Here is a 17,074-nt window from a genome sequence, read left to right on the forward strand (position 1 = left end):
TAGCGTCCAAATCAATAAGAAATCTCTGAAAAAACAGATTAGTTTCGATCTTAGCCATCTTTTTGAATCCCTAAATCATTTGTTTAATTTTTGGCTGACGAATAAAATTTCGTAGTTATATATCACGCATTGGACAAATCTTAAACGAGGAAATAAGGAACTCATTGTCTAACCATGAATTTCTACCCATTAGACTAGTTCAAAGTGTGTTTAATGCATAAAATTTTACAAATATTTTTGAGGATTAATTGTCTATATATATAAAGTATATCAAAATTATGGGATTTAATCAAACACGTAAAATTTGAACGTTCAATAATTTGGCACAAATTAAATTTTTTGATAAATTTAACCTTATTGATGGAAATTTATTGTATGTCATATTTTATATGAGCTAGCTGTGACAGAGAAGAAAATGAGAAAAAAATTGAACTTTCACTTAATAAAATTCTAACGTCAATATAGGATAACATTTTGTGGGGGTTTTAATTCTGACCAAATTTCAAAAGTTCAAATTATATGTACTAATTAATTAGAAAATTTGAGGTAGTTAAAAATTATTATTTGGGTATACTTCGTGTATTTACAAATAATTAACTTATTAAACATTAAAAGTATTTTAATTTTTTTTTAAACTGCAAATTGAAACATTAACCCCAATTCAGTGACATTGCATAATTAAATGGATATGTTGCTATACCATTGAGGTAGGTGTTGCTTTCTACTTTGCAAGGTCGTAGATAATCATGCCAAAAATAAATAATTACTCCATTTGACTACTATTCTGTCCCAAATTGTGGTGGTATTATATTTGTCCTTCTACAGACAACATCATTACTGTATAAGAAATAATTTGGAATTAAAGGATAATCATAATCATAACGTTTCAAAGAAAACTTCAATGTCTAGAGAAACATTATTATTGAGAATCCAAGTTCATTCTTCTTCTATAAAACGTTTGATCCTTTATTAGAAAGGAAAAAAAAAAAAAACATGTTTCAAGGAGGATAGACGTTCACATTTGAAAGAAAACATTAGTACTGTACTAGGGGTGTAAAATCGGGTATCCGCGGGTACCCTACCCGCGGGACGAAAACTGCCGAAAACCGCACCCTCACCCGACCCTCCTCCCCGATGCGGGTACCCGAATACCCGCAGCGGATACCCGCTGCGGGTATGAGGGTACCCTCACAGTCCCGCAATTTTTTTTAATTGTAATTTTGAGGGTTTTTGGTCCCGCTGGAGGGTATTTCATCACGCGAGAGGGTATTTTGTCCCGCATTTCACAAAAAAATTTGAAAATATCCTTTTTATTTCATCGATTATCCATAAAACCTGTGACGAATAAATAATAAATAAACAGCTGACAAACAAGCACAACGATCAAAATTCAAGTTCAAACACTAAATCAAAGATGACTAACAAACCAAGCCAAGAACTGACTAAAAAGAGAATAGATTTGACTTATTAAAAAAGATGAACTTATAAGCAATACCTTACATGAAAGCAGATACCAGATCAACCTAAGCGTACAACCTTGCTTTCTAGAACTACACCTAAACAAATAATAAATAAACTGAGTTTGCATAAATAAAATAAAATGACAGATGATACTGTCCCTGCCTTAAACATCACATATAGACAACATGAAGATCAAGCAAGAACAATATAATAGCGGCAAAATTTTGTTGTTGTAGTAGCATGCTTGCAGCCAGAACTTTAAGTACACCTTTATTAAACATAATTTTTTGGTTTAATTCCTATTTCCTAATATTGTTAAATAAAATTATTTAATTTTAATTTTTAAATATTTATTGCGGGTATGCGAGTACCCGCCGGTACCCTCTACCCGCGATTTTTGAGAATTTGATACCCTCACCCGACCCTCCTCTTTAAATTTGCGGGTATCGGGTACCCGATACCCACGCGGGTATCGGGACGGGTGAGGGTATACCCGATACCCGCGACCCGAATTTACAACCTTAATTAGTACTCCCTCCGTCTCAGCTGAAATGTCCTGTTTTCCTTTTTGGGTTGTCCCACTTGAAATGTCCTGTTTCCTTTTTTGGCAATACACTCTCTCTCTGTACTTAATATTTAAATAATTTCCACCAACTCACTTTATCTACTTTATACACATTTCTTAATCTCCGTGCCGAAAAGAAACAAGACATTTCAGCTGGGACGGAGGGAGTAGTAATTATTATGTCATGTTCAACCAAATTAAATATGAAGGTGTTAGTTATAAAACTAAGAGATATATAATATATTAAAATTATTTAACTATTATTTTCTTCTTTTCATTTTGCTATCTCACTCATTTTGCCAAGCTTAAAAAAAATAATCGCATTTTTAGTTAAATTTGGATAAGTGCATCGTTCGTTGAAATTCCAAAGTTCAGCCCATTGGGCCGATTTATTAATTACTAGTAGGTAACAAAAACATTTCGAAAGGTCCATTAATCTGGGCCTTCCAAGCCCAATTAAACGGGCCTATTTATATAAGTGAAAATAAGATGCTTTTTAATAATTAGATTAGACTAGATAAAAATAATACAGATTCATATTTATTAAAATGAATTAAATTTTTAGAATATCTCAAAGTCTTAATAATCTATATTATTAAAATTAATTTTATTTGATTCATATCTTATAAAAAATGTGTGATTAAAAATATTATAGTACTCGTCTAAACAAAATCTAGTACTAAGAATAAAAATATTTATTTATATATTTTATTAATTATAATAAATAAATAAATTTATTTATCTTTGTCAAAAAAACAAAATGCATTATATTTTGTTGATCCTAGGTAAAATTACAAAGCATGGAGGGATTCGAAACCCTAATTGAGCCGCATCTGCACACATACACGTGTATATATAATTGCAGCTGCAACCTTTTAAACCCTCATTTCACTTCCGCCACCACTCTCACTCCCCTCCCTCAGCTCAAAACTCCACTAAAATTCAAGCGTGCACTTGGAAAACCTTAATCCTTCAACAAAATGGCAGCTCAAATGAGCAAAAAACGAAAGGTATATACATACAAGTATAAGTATTCGTGTGAGTTTATGTGTTATTCGGTGCTTGTGTGTGTATTGAGATTTCACATGGAATGTCGTATTGACTCGAGGTAATCTTCCTGTCAATTACAGTTTGTGGCGGACGGAGTATTCTTCGCCGAGTTAAACGAGTTGCTGACGCGGGAGCTGGCGGAGGATGGCTACTCCGGCGTCGAGGTTCGAGTCACCCCTATGCGGACCGAGATCATAATCAGGGCTACCCGCACTCAAAACGTTCTCGGTAATTTATTTATTTATTTATGGATCGATTTATCTTAAAATTGTTAATTATTCCGCCTGCTGATTGTTGACATTTTCAGTTGTAAAAATATGTGAATTAGATATCGATATACGTTTTTTGACATTTACAATTGTTGATCGCTTATTTCTTGCAAGCGCAATTAAGTGTTTGTTTTATTTATTTTTCTCTTAATTAGGCGAGAAGGGGAGAAGAATTAGAGAGCTGACCTCTGTTGTTCAAAAGAGATTCAAGTTTCCAGAAAATAGTGTTGAGCTCTATGCTGAAAGAGTTAACAACAGGGGCTTGTGTGCGATAGCTCAGGCTGAGTCGTTGCGTTATAAACTTCTTGGCGGGCTTGCAGTCCGCAGGTTTGCCTTCATATTCTCATTGATGACTGTTTTTGATCTGGAAATAGATTTTCATATTTGAAAAATTCATTTTGTGTAGATCCTTAACATATCTGGGTAAATGATTGAGGGGATCTATTTTGCAATTACTTGATATAGCATTAGCCATGCTTCATTCTTTCTCCAATTATATTTGGAGAAGAGACAATTGCTAATGCTTACATTAATCTGGAGTTAGGTTGGCCTCTTTACTTGTACTTGTGTACTGGGGTTTTCTAAATATTCCCACAGATCTTCTGAAGCTTTCAATTCAAAATTCTATTTATAATTTTTTCCCAATTCTGAGGAAATAGTATTATAGTAATATTTTCCCTTTATTTTCTGAAATACGTGGACTGGATTTCGAATGATGATTTAACCTATGATGGCTAAGCATTGATTTTACTCTTCCCTTCGACAATCAACAGATGGGTTGAAGAGGTTTTCTTCAATGCTTTATAGTGAAATGGATCTAGTCTGGCTCCATCGATTACTATCATTGGAGTTTAGTATAAGCTCCAACATGAATGTGAAGATAATTTTCTTGTTTATTTGCTATTCGTTGTGGGGTTCAATTCAATGTTCTTGTTTGCATTTCATCTGAAGGTAGAACCTATACGTATCAATTTACATAAATGATCCTATTTTATTTGTGCTGCTGCCTTTTAGAACACTTTTGTTTTCTCTGGTTCTGGAGTTGTACTAGATTGAATTTGAACTTTATTTAGACAGCATTGATACTAATATTCTCCTTCCCACTATTTGGGTTGAAAGAGGCTTTCCTTCCAATGCTCATAGAAACTATTTTGGAGTTTGTCAGGCTCCATTGGCTCCTTTATGTTTATGGAGTTTGGAATATTCTCCTACATCTTGCATCTTTATGTCTCAACACCATTTAAGAAATAATTTTTTAATGTGTATTTTTAGAATTATCAGTATGTTTCAAAAATCATACAATGCTAAATGATATTAAAGTATTGAACTGTTACCTCAACTCAACTATATATATAATTTCTTGTCTCATTACTCATTCTATACCTCTTCAGAGCCTGCTATGGTGTGCTTCGTTTTGTCATGGAGAATGGTGCAAAGGGGTGTGAGGTACGGAACACAATTCTGCTGCTTCCTGCTATATCTGCATCCACTCATTGGCTGACCCTCATATCGAATCCGTTGATGGAAACGTGCAGGTAATTGTTAGTGGAAAGCTTAGGGCACAGCGTGCGAAATCAATGAAATTCAAAGATGGATACATGATATCGTCCGGCCAGCCTGTTAAAGAGTACATTGATGCTGCCGTGAGGCATGTTCTTCTTAGACAGGTATATGTTATTCAAGAAATGGCTCTACCTACCTCTACTTAAATGTGTTGCTCTTTGTTTAAATTGGCTGTTGCGCTACCATATACCTAAATCAATCGCACTTGTTTATAAATACTGTGTAGGGTGTTCTGGGCATCAAGGTTAAGATCATGCTCGAATGGGATCCAAAGGGGAAGCAGGGCCCCACGACGCCTCTACCTGATGTTGTGACTATCCATCCACCGAAGGAAGAGGAGTTTTATGGAGCTCCACCCGTAGCTGCTGCTGCTCCACCTCCTCATGTAGAGGATGCAGTGGTCTAACCAGTTTTGTGAGGTCTGAAGCAATGTTTGTAGATAGAGCATGTATAATTGTGCTTTGTATTGTAACTAGATGTACCCTTGCTGTTTAATCTTTTTTGTTGTTTTCTTGGCGCTCCGCCTCTCTGTAATATCAACTCCGTTTTTGTTAATGGCAACGCCTTCATCACATCCTGTTTAGACACACTACACGTATCTGACCTGTAATTCTCTTCAGCTTCATCCTCGCCCTCCCATATCTCTCCATATTAAACAAGTTGAATCTCTCACTCAAAAAATCAGTTTGGTGCTCGAATTTCTCCAAGGCCATAACCCCCGTCTTCCCTACAACAAATGATGGAGAAAATATGAGTTCTGATATGCTCTGGAGAAGGTGATACAAGACATGGCTTCTATGGAAGTGGAGGCCGACCAAATTCACAGGAGAGCTGGAGTCCAACAGTAGCATTTTGATATTTGTGCGTAGGCTACCATATCTCAAGGATAAATTAGAAGTAAAGTTGTATAACCATCTATGCGGTAGAAGATACCTAATTATTATGGAAAATATGTGGAGTATTGATGCATGGGATAGAGTTAGGAATTATTTTCTGGATAACAAAAATGGTAGCAGAATCGTGGTAACAACTTTGGCTTCTCTATTACCTAACTCTGATAGCCTTGGCATGAAACTTTTGAATGTGGCTGATAGTTGGGACCTTCTCTCCAAAAATGTGTTTGGGGGAAGAGGTTGCCCTCTTGAATTTGAGGAAATCGGAAAAAGGATTGGAAAAAATTGCAAAGGACTTCCTTTGTCAATTGATGTGGTGGGAGGGCTTTTGGCCAAGTCCAAACTTGCAAGAGAATTTTGGGAATACATATTGGAAAACTTGAATGCAACTGTTAACTTGGAGGATGATGAACGTTGCTTGAAAATATTATACATGAGTTACAAGCATTTGCCAGTACGAAGCTCGTTAATTTATGGGTTGGCGAAGGATTTTTAAAAGCAGCAAGTGGAAAAAGCTTGGAAGAGATGGGCAAAGAGTACTTGGAGGACATTATTGGTAGAAGTCTCCTTTTGATAGATGAGTGTTGCAGTACTGGAAATATAAAAACATGCAAAATTGATGACTTGTTGAGAGACTTGTGCTTGAGAGAAGCTAAAAAAGAAAGGTTTTACAGTTTGGGCATAAGACGGCAAGCTGGTCACGGCACCAGCTGATATTTGGAACATACCTCAAATTAGGCATGTTAAGTTCCCAGGGATCCGTTTTCCAGATCCGAGATGTTATTGTTTTGGGAAATCTACGAACGTTGGAGAAAATAGAGAATTTCAAGTGCAGCGAACAGAGAATTTCAATATGAAGAAATTAAAAATGTATGATATAGGGTGACTGGGTGAGTCGTATCTGCTCACCAATCTTGTTTGCCTAGATAAACTTAAGTCCCTCACTACCAGCATTGATCCATGGGGACCTTATTCTCTACAGAGCATAATTGGCTTTCCACATTCGCGTTGCCCCTTCTTCAAAAGCTCAAAATATATAAGTGAAGGCCATTTCCGTAGTCTCAAATTCTTGCTTCTTTTCTACTGTAAAGCGTGGACAACAGAAAGCTCCCACTTTCCATGCGTGGGGGAGATCCCTTTAGATTTCGCAGAAATGTCCACACTTGGAGAAATTGTTGTGGAATATTGCAGTGATTTGACTGTGGTTTCTGCTAAAAGAATATCAGAGGAACACGAGGACTATTACGGGGAAGGGGCCCTTCAAGTTTGCGTTAAGCTCGGGTGGACGAGAGAACTAGAGAGCTTGGCTACTCCTAAGGAGAAGTACTACTGCTAATTAAGGTACACAAAAGAAATTGTAGATGTTGTTTAAATTCATTCCATTCTTACTTTTGATTTTTAATATTTGAGTGATGGATCAGGTGTGCAGGTAGTGTGGCGAAACCGCATGTATAGCAGACTTAGCAGTATAGCACAGAATGAATCCGTTCATGCCTCGTTGCTACTTCGTTTCTCTTCATGTTTTTGGCTTCTTTCTTTTGAATTCTTATTTTCTGCTATTTCACAGCCCTTTTTTGTGCTGTTTCCACTGTTTCATTGGCAGCCCAAACTGAAGAAGAGTGGGAGATAAAGAGAGGTGGCCATTGTTGAGTTGAAAGAGCCAACCCAAAAACTATATATTTCTGGGAAATTTTATTTTTTCATTCACACAAATATCACCTATGCGTTGCGTGATGTTAAATATTTTGAGTCATATATTTGTATTTTAATCTGTTCAATATCACCACACACATATATATATATATTAACTAGAAATTCTGCACCGCGTAGGACGCGCTGTTTCCATAATTACTCTGTGAATTATGGGACCAATAGCGGCATTGGTCAAATCATTTTTAAGTGTAGACATATTCTACTATGATTTGTAGGTCATAATTGTAATACAGTTAGGAGTATTCAATTTGTACAGCTAAGAATAACAATCTACACAATAGTAATAAGTGGTAGTTCAAAATATGAATAGATTAATATAAGCGATATTAATTTAAAATTAAAACGTTTAGATGCACAGCTTGAGGATCTTTGATCTTCATGTTTACTTGACTTTTTGACGTCATGCTAATGTTTTTAGCTTCTTCTTCTTCTTCTTCTTCTTCTTCTTCTTCTTTTTTTTTTTGAAATTTCTAACAATGACACAATTATATTTCATCATTTGCTAGATTAATAAAATCTGAAAGATTTTAAATACTATCTATCATGTCCAACTAATACCTCATAGAGGCATATCCAAATTTGCATCATTAAAATTTTCAGGTGTGTCAACATCATTTAACATTACAAAACCAATATATAAATATTGCTAGATAAATCATTATTCTTATATTTATTTATACAATTTCTCCATTACAATAAAAAAAGTCAAAAACTCACTACTCATAGAAAAGAATAATTAAAGGTTCATTGTTACCGCCTCCACTTACTCGGCTCTCTCCATTTCATCCCTAATCAAAACTAAAGCCTCTCTAATTCTCTCCATTTATGGAAAGCCTAAGAACATTCATATTCGTTGAGTCAATTGCTGGCTCATCCACATCCGGGACCACTTATGAGTCAATGCTCTGCATTGGGGTGGCTCATCCACCACAAAAAAATATTTTTTTATCGATGAAAATTTTCGTCAGTAAAACCTATTACCGAGAGATTACCAATTAAACAGGATCGTCGTTATTTTTGATGTTGGTAAAAATTTTACCGAGGGAAAAATCACTCGGTAAATTTACCGAGAGATTACCGAAGGGAGTTTTGCTCGGCAAACTATATCGGGAATTCCCTCGGTAATCCCTCGGTAAATGTCTAATCCACTGTTTCCGTAATTTATGTTTTTTTCTATATTAGAACCTCAACCTAGTACTATTTATTAATAAATTCAACAACAATACATATTTCCATAATCTAAACATAATGTGATTAAAATAATGTAAAGCAGATGAATACAAGATATTTTTGTTCCCAAAATTTATATATCCAAGAGATGAAAATCTCAAACTAAATGCAATCACAAGGAAGGTTTCCTCAGTTTCTTTATCTTCAACCAAAATTCCCAAAGGGGACAAACACATTTGTAGACACAAAAAAGATCATTCAATTAGTGCTGCCTTCCATGGCTCCAGATAGCACACATCCTCTTCTCTTCACTTCTCTCCTTCAACAGCATGTAAATTGAGGTGAGGTGGGATTTTCTATTATTCTTTAACTTATGATGTGTATTTTCTTTTCTTTTTTTTAAATGCTGACGTGTAATAGCTACATGGCACTTGGCCGGAACACATCATTTACCGGTAGCCGGAAAATTTTTGCGGGCCACAAATAAGAAAAATTTGAAACGATGGGTATTGTTTTGTAAATATGCTTAGGGTGGGATATATTTGAGAAAACGCTCAAACGATGGGCCAAAAAGTGATATTTATCCAAATTTTGATGATAGTAGAAATAAAGACAAAGATAATAAGTTGAAGAACACTTGAACAAAATGGAAGATTGGAGAAAGATTCAAGCAATAAAAGTGCTCCACAAGTTTATGAGTTTTAAGTGTGAACTAAATGTGAACTCCAATCAAGTAGGTAAAGTGCATTCATTCATTACATCTGAGATTGAACGTTACCAAATTGAAGTAAAAACAAAAATAAATCAATTGTTTTCAAATAATATCCATTTAGGAGAAGCTAATTTTGCATCTTCCAGACATACATAACCAATAAATAGAGACAAGTATTTTATGCAAAACATACTAAGATATTAATATCTCTAAGAATGAAAGCTTGAGTTAAGCAATCATTGAACTGGAAATTTAAGAGAGTCAATGTAGAATTCAAGCATTCAAACCATCACATTTTTTTGTGTGGAATTCAAGCATTCAAAGCATCAATACATCAATCAAATTCATCATTTTTCGACTAAAAATAAAGGAAAAGAGCAAAAGAGAGAGAGAGAGAGAGAGAGAGTCACCTGAAATGTGTGCGTCTTCGGTGGCAGCGGCGGGTTGCGCAGTACGACACGATGGTGACGGCGGGAAGCTGACGACAATTGAGAGAGAGAGAGAGAGCATAGGGCTTACCTACGGGAACAACATCGGCGACGGGTTGCTCATTACAGCGGTGACTGCTGGAGCTGCAAATTGACACACGAAAGTGTGAGCATTGGAAAGAGAGAGAGCTCTGACTACGGTTACTCATATCCATTAGTTTTGATTTTTGTCCGTTGTTAAACCAGTTCCTGGACTAAACTCGACTTAGATAGTAAAGTAAAAGAGTAGGGATACGCCCTACTCCCCTTGCCCCCCCCAAAAGGGCTTTTAAAGCCACCAGGGCCCAGAGCAAGAGGTTGCGGGCCGACACCCAGCAAATCTAAAATCATATGACCATAGTAAACTCCTTCTCGAGCTTCTATTTGATTTCTTCCTTTAAAGGAGATTCGAGAAAAGATGGAATAGGAAGACGTGTTTCCAGAACGAACAAGATAGGGGTTGATAAGGGGTACGAAATTCCGATTGTTCAGAGAATTAGATCGGTTCTATTAAGGACAGGTCATATTGATGACCAAGAAAATTCTGGAGAAGAAGCAAGCTTCAACGCTCCCCAAGACAACAGAGCCATCATTGTGGGGAGGGTAAAGAGCATCCAACGCAAAGCGGCCTTTCATTCCCTTGTTTCGTCGTGGCACACCCCCCCCACAAGCACCCCCCGGCTCATGGGGGACCAGAAAAGGCCTTTCGTTTTCCCCCCTTCGTCGGCCCTTGCCGCCTTCCTTAACAAACCCTCGAGCCTCCTTTGCGCCGCCTTCCTCATATTTAATTTAAATGACAAATTTAAATAACATAATTTTTAAAATTAAAAGTTTATTACTCCCTCCGTCCCAATAAAAGTGGCCACCTTTCCATTTTGATTTGTCCCACTAAAAGTGGCCACTTTCCAAAAATAGAAATATTAGTATTTAATTAAGTCCACTTAATTAAAATTAGGGCTCTCTAATTAAATCATCGTTTATTTACCTCTCTCTCACTCAAAACACACAAAACACATACAGAACTCACACACCTATCGGCCGCCTCTTCTCCTCCTTCTCTCTTCTTCTCCGGCGACTACAGCAGCGCCGGCCGCCGGCCGCCGGCCGCCGCCCCACCCCCGTTCCCTTCTCCCTCGCCCTCTTCATCCCTAGAACACACACAACGACGCAGCCTCCTCCCGCGAAAGGGGAAAATCGATTTCTGGGTCAAATCGGAGGGGGATAAGCTGAACAACGGCGAATCAGTCGTGGTGGTCGACCACGGCGCCGCCCTTCTCTCAGAAACCCTAGATCTAAACTCACCGCCCTTCTCTTCTCTTCTCTTCTCTTCTTTTCTCTCGCGATTTTTCTCTGAAATTCCGTTTGTGTGTGTGTGTGTGTGTGTTCTATTTGGAGCATCTGGTGTGGCGATTTGGGGGCTGGGTTTTCTGGAGAAAATCGATTCCTGGAGCGTCTGATGAGCGTGGATTCCGGGCATGGCGGTGGCGATTTGGGGGCTGGGTTTTCAGGCGGTTGGTTGAGGTGCGCGATTTGGGGGCTGGATTTTCAGGCGGTTGGTTGAGGTGCGCGATTTGGGGGCTGGATTTGAGAGAGAGCTCGACGTAGGTGAAGTCAGACGTGGGTGTCTGGTTCGCGATGATAGGACGGCGAGGGGCGACCGCCGTCGTCGTCGCCGGCGCCGGCGCCGCCGTCGCCGTCGTCCAGGTGCTGTGAGAAGGAGAAGATGTTAGATGGAGGAGGAAATTAATTATCTCATTAAACTTGGTGGACCACACTCAATTAACTCATAACAATAAATTTCTTAATCTCCGTGCCCAAATAAAAGTGGCCACTTTTATTGGGACGGAGGGAGTAATTTAAAATCCTAAAATTAAAATTACATTAAATAAAAAATTCATAAATATAATGGATTAAGGAGCATTTTCATATTTGTGCATGGGCTACCATCGCTGAAGAATATAACATTAGAGAAATTTTCAGAATTTCTTCGTCAGTTAAATCTTAATGAAGTTGGTCAACATTTGAGTGGAGATGAATTAGGAGAAAAACTGTATAAGCATTTGTATGGTACTCCCTCCGTCCACGAAATATTGCCCTACTTACCCATTTTTCCTTGTCCACAAAGTAATGCCCTACTCTGCTTTTTGTACCATTACACCCTTTTTTCTTTCATTTATTTACCATCAATTGCCACTAATGGACCCACCATACAACAACTTATTTCATTTTTATATTCTACTTTATTACACTTTATTACTAGTGGACCCACCACACAACACCTTTAACACTTTAGTCAACTACTTTATCACTTTAGTCAACTACCCTTATATTTCACTCACAACCACTTTAACAGCTTTCTTAAAACCTGTGCCGAACAGTAAATGGGGCAATACTTTGTGGACGGAGGGAGTAGAAGATACCTAATTATAATGGATGATATGTGAAGCATTGATGCATGGGAGATAGAAGATACCTAATTATAATGGATGATATGTGAAGCATTGATGCATGGGAGAGAGTTAGAAATTATTTTTCGAATAACAAAAATGGTAGCAGAATAATGGTAACAACAAGGTTATTAGATTTGGCTTCCACATTACCCAACTCTAATAGCTTTGGGATGAAACTTTTGGATGAGGATGGTAGTTGGGAGCTTCTCTCCAAAATTGTGTTTGGGGAAAAAGGTTGTTGCCCTCTTGAATTGGACGAAATTGGGAAAATGATTTCAAAAAACTGCAAAGGACTTTCATTGTCAATTGTTGTGGTGGGAGGACTTTTGGCCAAGTCCAAACATACAAGAGAGTTTTGGGAATACATAATGGAAAACTTGAATGCAAGTGTTAATTTAGAGGATGATGAACGCTACTTGAAAATACTATATATGAGTTACAAGCAATTGCTAGTACATTTGAAATCATATTTTCTCTATACTGGAGTTTATCCTGAAGATGAGTTGATTAAAATCTCAAAGCCCATTAAATTTTGGATTGCTGAAGGATTTCTAAGACCAGTAAGTGGGAAAAACTTGGAAGAAATAGCGAAAGAGTATTTAAATGACCTTATTGGTAGAAATCTCCTTCTGATTGATGATTTGGATAGCATTGGAAACATGAAGTACTGCAAAATTCATGACTTGTTGAGAGACTTGTGCTTGAGAGAAGCTAAAAAAGAAAGGTTTTATAATACCTTATCAGATAATGAAGCCATAAACGTCTAGCCATCTATGTCACAAGCTCGTTCTATGACGTGGGATGTTCGACAAAAACTATCATCGCGCAGTATGAGCTTATTGAGGATAGTGGACTCAAGGAGATTCCAACCGGTTGAAGATTTGTTTAAAAACATGGATCAATTAGTTAACTCACGTTTCCTTGATATATCTTCTTACATAATGAAAAAGTGGGATTTCCCTTCTTCAGTTTGGCGATTTTGGAATCTACAAACACTAATCGTTTACAACCACAAAGGGGTTATAACTGCGCCAACTGATTTTTGGCACATGCCTCACATCAGGCATGTGGAGTTTGATGAGCTTCGTCTCCCCGATTCTCCTAACAACCAAGACGACATTGTTTTGAGAAATCTGCAGAAGTTGGGGACCGTATTAGAATTCAAGTGCAGTGAACGAGTGGTTAAAAAAATTCCCAATATAAGAAAATTGGTGTTTTCATATATGGGAACACTTGATGGTTGTCTCAGCAATCTCGATTATCTCACTAAACTTGAGTCCATGGAGTGGAACCTTTCTCGAAGGAGTGCAATCAACTTTTCCTGTTCGCTCAAGAGGTTGGTTCTTAATAGCATCGGATCGAGATATTGCTGGCAAGACATTTTGGATAAGGTAGTTGTGTTGCCACATTTTCTGAAGCTTACACTCCTTTGGGGGAGGTTCAAGGAAGGGAAATGGGAAACAACTGAAGGCCAATTCCGCAGCCTCAAATTCTTAAATCTTGTGTTGTGTCTAAGTTTAGAGATATGGGCAGCAAAAAGCTCTCACTTTCCATGCCTTGAGCACCTTGGTCATGATCAAGCAGATAAGTTGAGGGAGATCCCTTTAGATTTTGCAGAAATAGCCACACTTAGAGAAATTGTTGTGGACGGTTGCAACGATTCGGTTGTGGTTTCTGCTAAAAGAATATTAGAGGAACACGATGTAGGGTATCTTCGCCTAGCCAGGGTTCACCGCTTGGTTCCCGAACCTCCTGTCTTCCCCACTTCGTGCTCAAGCACTTGACTCTTCGTCTTCTTCGTCTTCTGCTCCTTCTTCCTCTTTAGCTTCAGATCTGCACAATAAGAGAAAGAAAAGGAGAACAAGATACATGACAAAGAGGATAAAGTAAATAGAATTCAGAGAGGGGAAAAGGTGTCCTCGGGACACGGTGGGGCTCAGATTTTCCCCTGAACTCGGCAACCCTTCCGGCAGCAGTTCGATCAAGACCAGGTGGTGGATATGGAGTAGCTTCTCAGATCTCAGCAGAGCCACCAACAGCAGGAGCCAAGTACAGAACTCCGGCGGCTCAGATCTACCTCAGGTAACCATCAATCAGGGCTCCGATGGTCTGGAAAGCCCGGTGATACCTCCACTCACACAGGGAATCCCGTACTACCAAAGAAACAACAACACTTGAAAGGAATAGCAGAGCCTTTCTCACTTTGATAATAACGGTACACCCAGCATGAGGATGCATCAGGGTTTTAAGGGGAGCAGTAGCAACGGTAGGGTGGAACGCCATTGAAGGCGCTGGAGAAATCAAGACAAAAGGGCGGTGGGAGGGTGGAGGAGCCGAGGAGTTGGGGAGAGAGAAGAGAGGGAAAGGGAAGCGGCGCTGAGGGAAGTGAGAGAGAGAGTGGGGCTCGGGTGGGGTATATCAGAGGGGGGAGTGGGCTTAGGGTTTGGGAATGGACTGGGATAAGTAGGTGGGCTCGGTTCTGGGCCCTGAAGTTGGCCCAGACCCAAAAAAAGAAAAAGAAAGGAAGAAGGAATGAGAAATGGGCCAACCTCACACACGAGGACTATTACGGGGAAGGAGCCCTCCGGAAGAAGAACAAAGCAGGAGTACTGGATAGTCCTAACTTTCGTGTTAGACGCTGATAAGGTACACAAAAGAAATATTAGAATAGGTTCAAATTGATTCCATTCTTGCTTTGGATTTGTAATATTTGAGTGATAGATTAAGAGAGATGGCCATTGTTGAGTTGAAAGAATCAAGAACTATGTATTTCTGGGAAATTTTAATTTTTCATTCAAACAAATATTACTTATGTGTTGCGGGATGTTAAATATTTTGAGTCATATATGTGTTGTAGTTTTAATCTGTTGAGCTAGGAAATTAGGTCTAGAACTGTAATGAAGTCTTTGTTCTTCTTGAAAATAAAATAATGTTAAGTTCCCCATTGTTCTTCAATTGTTGCCCGGGAATTGTTCAGCGAAATGCTTGAAAGCGATTATTTTGAGCTACAATTGAAAGTTGCCAAATACCATTGAAATTAGGTAATTTGATTTGTAATTAACCTGATAAATAATGTCTTTTGGCTTCACCAAACTTAGTCCAACAATAACTAAAACAAATATTAAAGCCATTTCTGCATCAGAATTCTGCTAATTCATCCATTGATGCCCGGATATTGTTCGACGGAATGATTAAAAGACATCATTTGTGTAATACAAGAAAATACCCGAAAATACAATAGGAGATAGAAGATTATACTTGGTAATAATAAAACCACTTAAAAAAAAAACTCTATTGTCCAAATAAAGGATCTTGCATGTAGTTATTCAACAAATTCATTGTACACATGTTTGTTGGGGTATGAATCTAGAGGAAACTTCCAACCAAAATACAAAATTCGATCAACCTCTTGAGAATTTTTTAACAATTCTTATAAAATCTTGGTTTAATTCTAATTGGATCCACCCTAGTCGACAACATGAGACACTCACCTAATTATCACTTTTGTTATATTAATTTTATTGAGAACAACCCTCATTTTCAATAATAGTTATCACCAAAATAGCAACTTTTCCAAATCAGATCACCTCTTGCACTGAGTAGTTTGGCCCGATCATCGCAAAGGTGCAGATTCAAAGCTTCTTTAACAAGTATGTGCATGTAGCAGTCATATGAAATCTCGTCGTTAATGTAAGGGCAACAACCAGTTACGTTTACTGGAGCAACTACGTCTTGGCACAACGCTTCATAAACCTTACTCCTACATTCTGCTGTAATACCCTTAATACAAGTTGCATCGTAGGATTCCGTCGAAATAACCAATATTCCACTTACTACAACCAAAATAGTTACCACATTCTTCAATTTGGAACTCATGTTTAATTTTACTACTTTAATTTGTTTCCACCTACCTATATATATATATACGTGACTTCTTAATTACAGTCATTTAATTTCACCAAAGATTAACATTTAACGGACGAAACTTACATTTACGTTTGACGTTTCATGTAATTAAATCAAGTGTTGAATAATATGCTCCCTCCTTTCTTCAATATATAACCTAATTAATGTTCCGTTTCAAATTTTGAGAGTATATCACATTCTTCTCATTTCATCATTTTAGGAATTATGCATCTATCATAATAATTAATAATGTTACAAATGTAAATTTTCTTATTTTATTGGTACGTGTAATTTTTAAGTTGTGGACACTTAATAAGAAACGGCGCTAGTATAAATTATGAAAATAAAAGTGATGGTGGCGACATAAATACATCATTCGCTACATGACTTCTCCCTTCTTCTTCTTTGAATAAGTATCATATTGTGAAACGAAGGGAGTATTGTTTAAACAATTTGCGTATTGCAATTAATAGGATATGGATGTTGAGTGTCTATGAGTTGAACACTGCTTCTTTCAAAATACCAGTCTCCAAAGGCTTGTTGGACTGTCTGCATATCACCAAAAAAGAAAAAAAAAGAGATCATAAATATACATGTAAGAACCGGATAAATTAAAACCTTGTATATGTTACACCGAAAATGTACGCCCAACTAATTGTTTTTGGAGAAAACTGTTATATGGAGTTTTGGAATTTTATAATACTTATTTGTTCGAAGTGATTAGAGCGTATAATATACCTATATAGTATAACACTTTAATATCAGGTTTGTTTAAAAATATGAGACCTTTATAAAACAATGCTCTATATGTATAATTTACAAATTCTTCGAATTATGTATACTATTTTATAGGTA

The 17,074-nt window shown here is 37.4% G+C and overlaps 4 protein-coding genes across 8 annotated transcripts in view; 3 read left to right on the forward strand and 1 right to left on the reverse strand.

Moving 5' to 3' along the window:
- Positions 1-2,823: 2,823 nt before the first annotated feature.
- On the forward strand, positions 2,824-5,463 carry LOC131004102 (40S ribosomal protein S3-1-like). Its single transcript, XM_057930706.1, has 6 exons — positions 2,824-3,036; positions 3,157-3,304; positions 3,501-3,672; positions 4,737-4,791; positions 4,881-5,012; positions 5,135-5,463. Exons 1-6 carry the CDS (start codon positions 3,007-3,009, stop codon positions 5,312-5,314), a joined length of 717 nt encoding a protein of 238 aa, XP_057786689.1. The 5' UTR covers positions 2,824-3,006; the 3' UTR covers positions 5,315-5,463.
- A 6,960-nt stretch (positions 5,464-12,423) lies between these two features.
- LOC131004130 (putative late blight resistance protein homolog R1B-17) lies at positions 12,424-13,080 on the forward strand. The gene has a single exon (XM_057930740.1). The coding sequence runs from the start codon at positions 12,424-12,426 to the stop codon at positions 13,078-13,080; it is 657 nt and encodes a 218-aa protein (XP_057786723.1).
- LOC131004104 (uncharacterized) lies at positions 12,751-15,254 on the forward strand. The gene is made up of 2 exons (XM_057930707.1): positions 12,751-14,016; positions 14,875-15,254. Exons 1-2 carry the CDS (start codon positions 13,087-13,089, stop codon positions 14,953-14,955), a joined length of 1,011 nt encoding a protein of 336 aa, XP_057786690.1. The 5' UTR covers positions 12,751-13,086; the 3' UTR covers positions 14,956-15,254.
- Positions 15,255-16,526: 1,272 nt separating this feature from the next.
- Positions 16,527-17,074, reverse strand: part of LOC131004105 (pectin acetylesterase 8-like) — a 121,234-nt gene continuing 120,686 nt past the window's right edge. For all 5 annotated transcript variants that reach the window (XM_057930709.1, XM_057930708.1, XM_057930713.1 and 2 more), the window contains one exon: positions 16,527-16,768. In XM_057930709.1, the coding sequence (XP_057786692.1) occupies positions 16,664-16,768 (105 nt within the window). In that variant the 3' untranslated portion in view covers positions 16,527-16,663. The remainder of the gene's footprint in view (positions 16,769-17,074) is intronic.

Source organism: Salvia miltiorrhiza, unplaced genomic scaffold (assembly GCF_028751815.1).
Source record: "Salvia miltiorrhiza cultivar Shanhuang (shh) unplaced genomic scaffold, IMPLAD_Smil_shh original_scaffold_326, whole genome shotgun sequence".
Classification (NCBI taxonomy): domain Eukaryota; kingdom Viridiplantae; phylum Streptophyta; class Magnoliopsida; order Lamiales; family Lamiaceae; genus Salvia; species Salvia miltiorrhiza.

Bases quoted from the DNA above. Each gene is read 5' to 3' on its own strand.
- LOC131004104 (XM_057930707.1), top strand. From the start codon at position 13,087: ATGTCACAAGCTCGTTCTATGACGTGGGATGTTCGACAAAAACTATCA. The intron at 14,017-14,874 runs GTAGGGTATCTT...CTCACACACGAG, and splicing joins GAATATTAGAGGAACACGAT to GACTATTACGGGGAAGGAGC.
- LOC131004102 (XM_057930706.1), top strand. From the start codon at position 3,007: ATGGCAGCTCAAATGAGCAAAAAACGAAAG. The intron at 3,305-3,500 runs GTAATTTATTTA...TCTCTTAATTAG, and splicing joins CCGCACTCAAAACGTTCTCG to GCGAGAAGGGGAGAAGAATT. The intron at 3,673-4,736 runs GTTTGCCTTCAT...ATACCTCTTCAG, and splicing joins GGCGGGCTTGCAGTCCGCAG to AGCCTGCTATGGTGTGCTTC.
- LOC131004130 (XM_057930740.1), top strand. From the start codon at position 12,424: ATGGTAACAACAAGGTTATTAGATTTGGCTTCCACATTACCCAACTCT.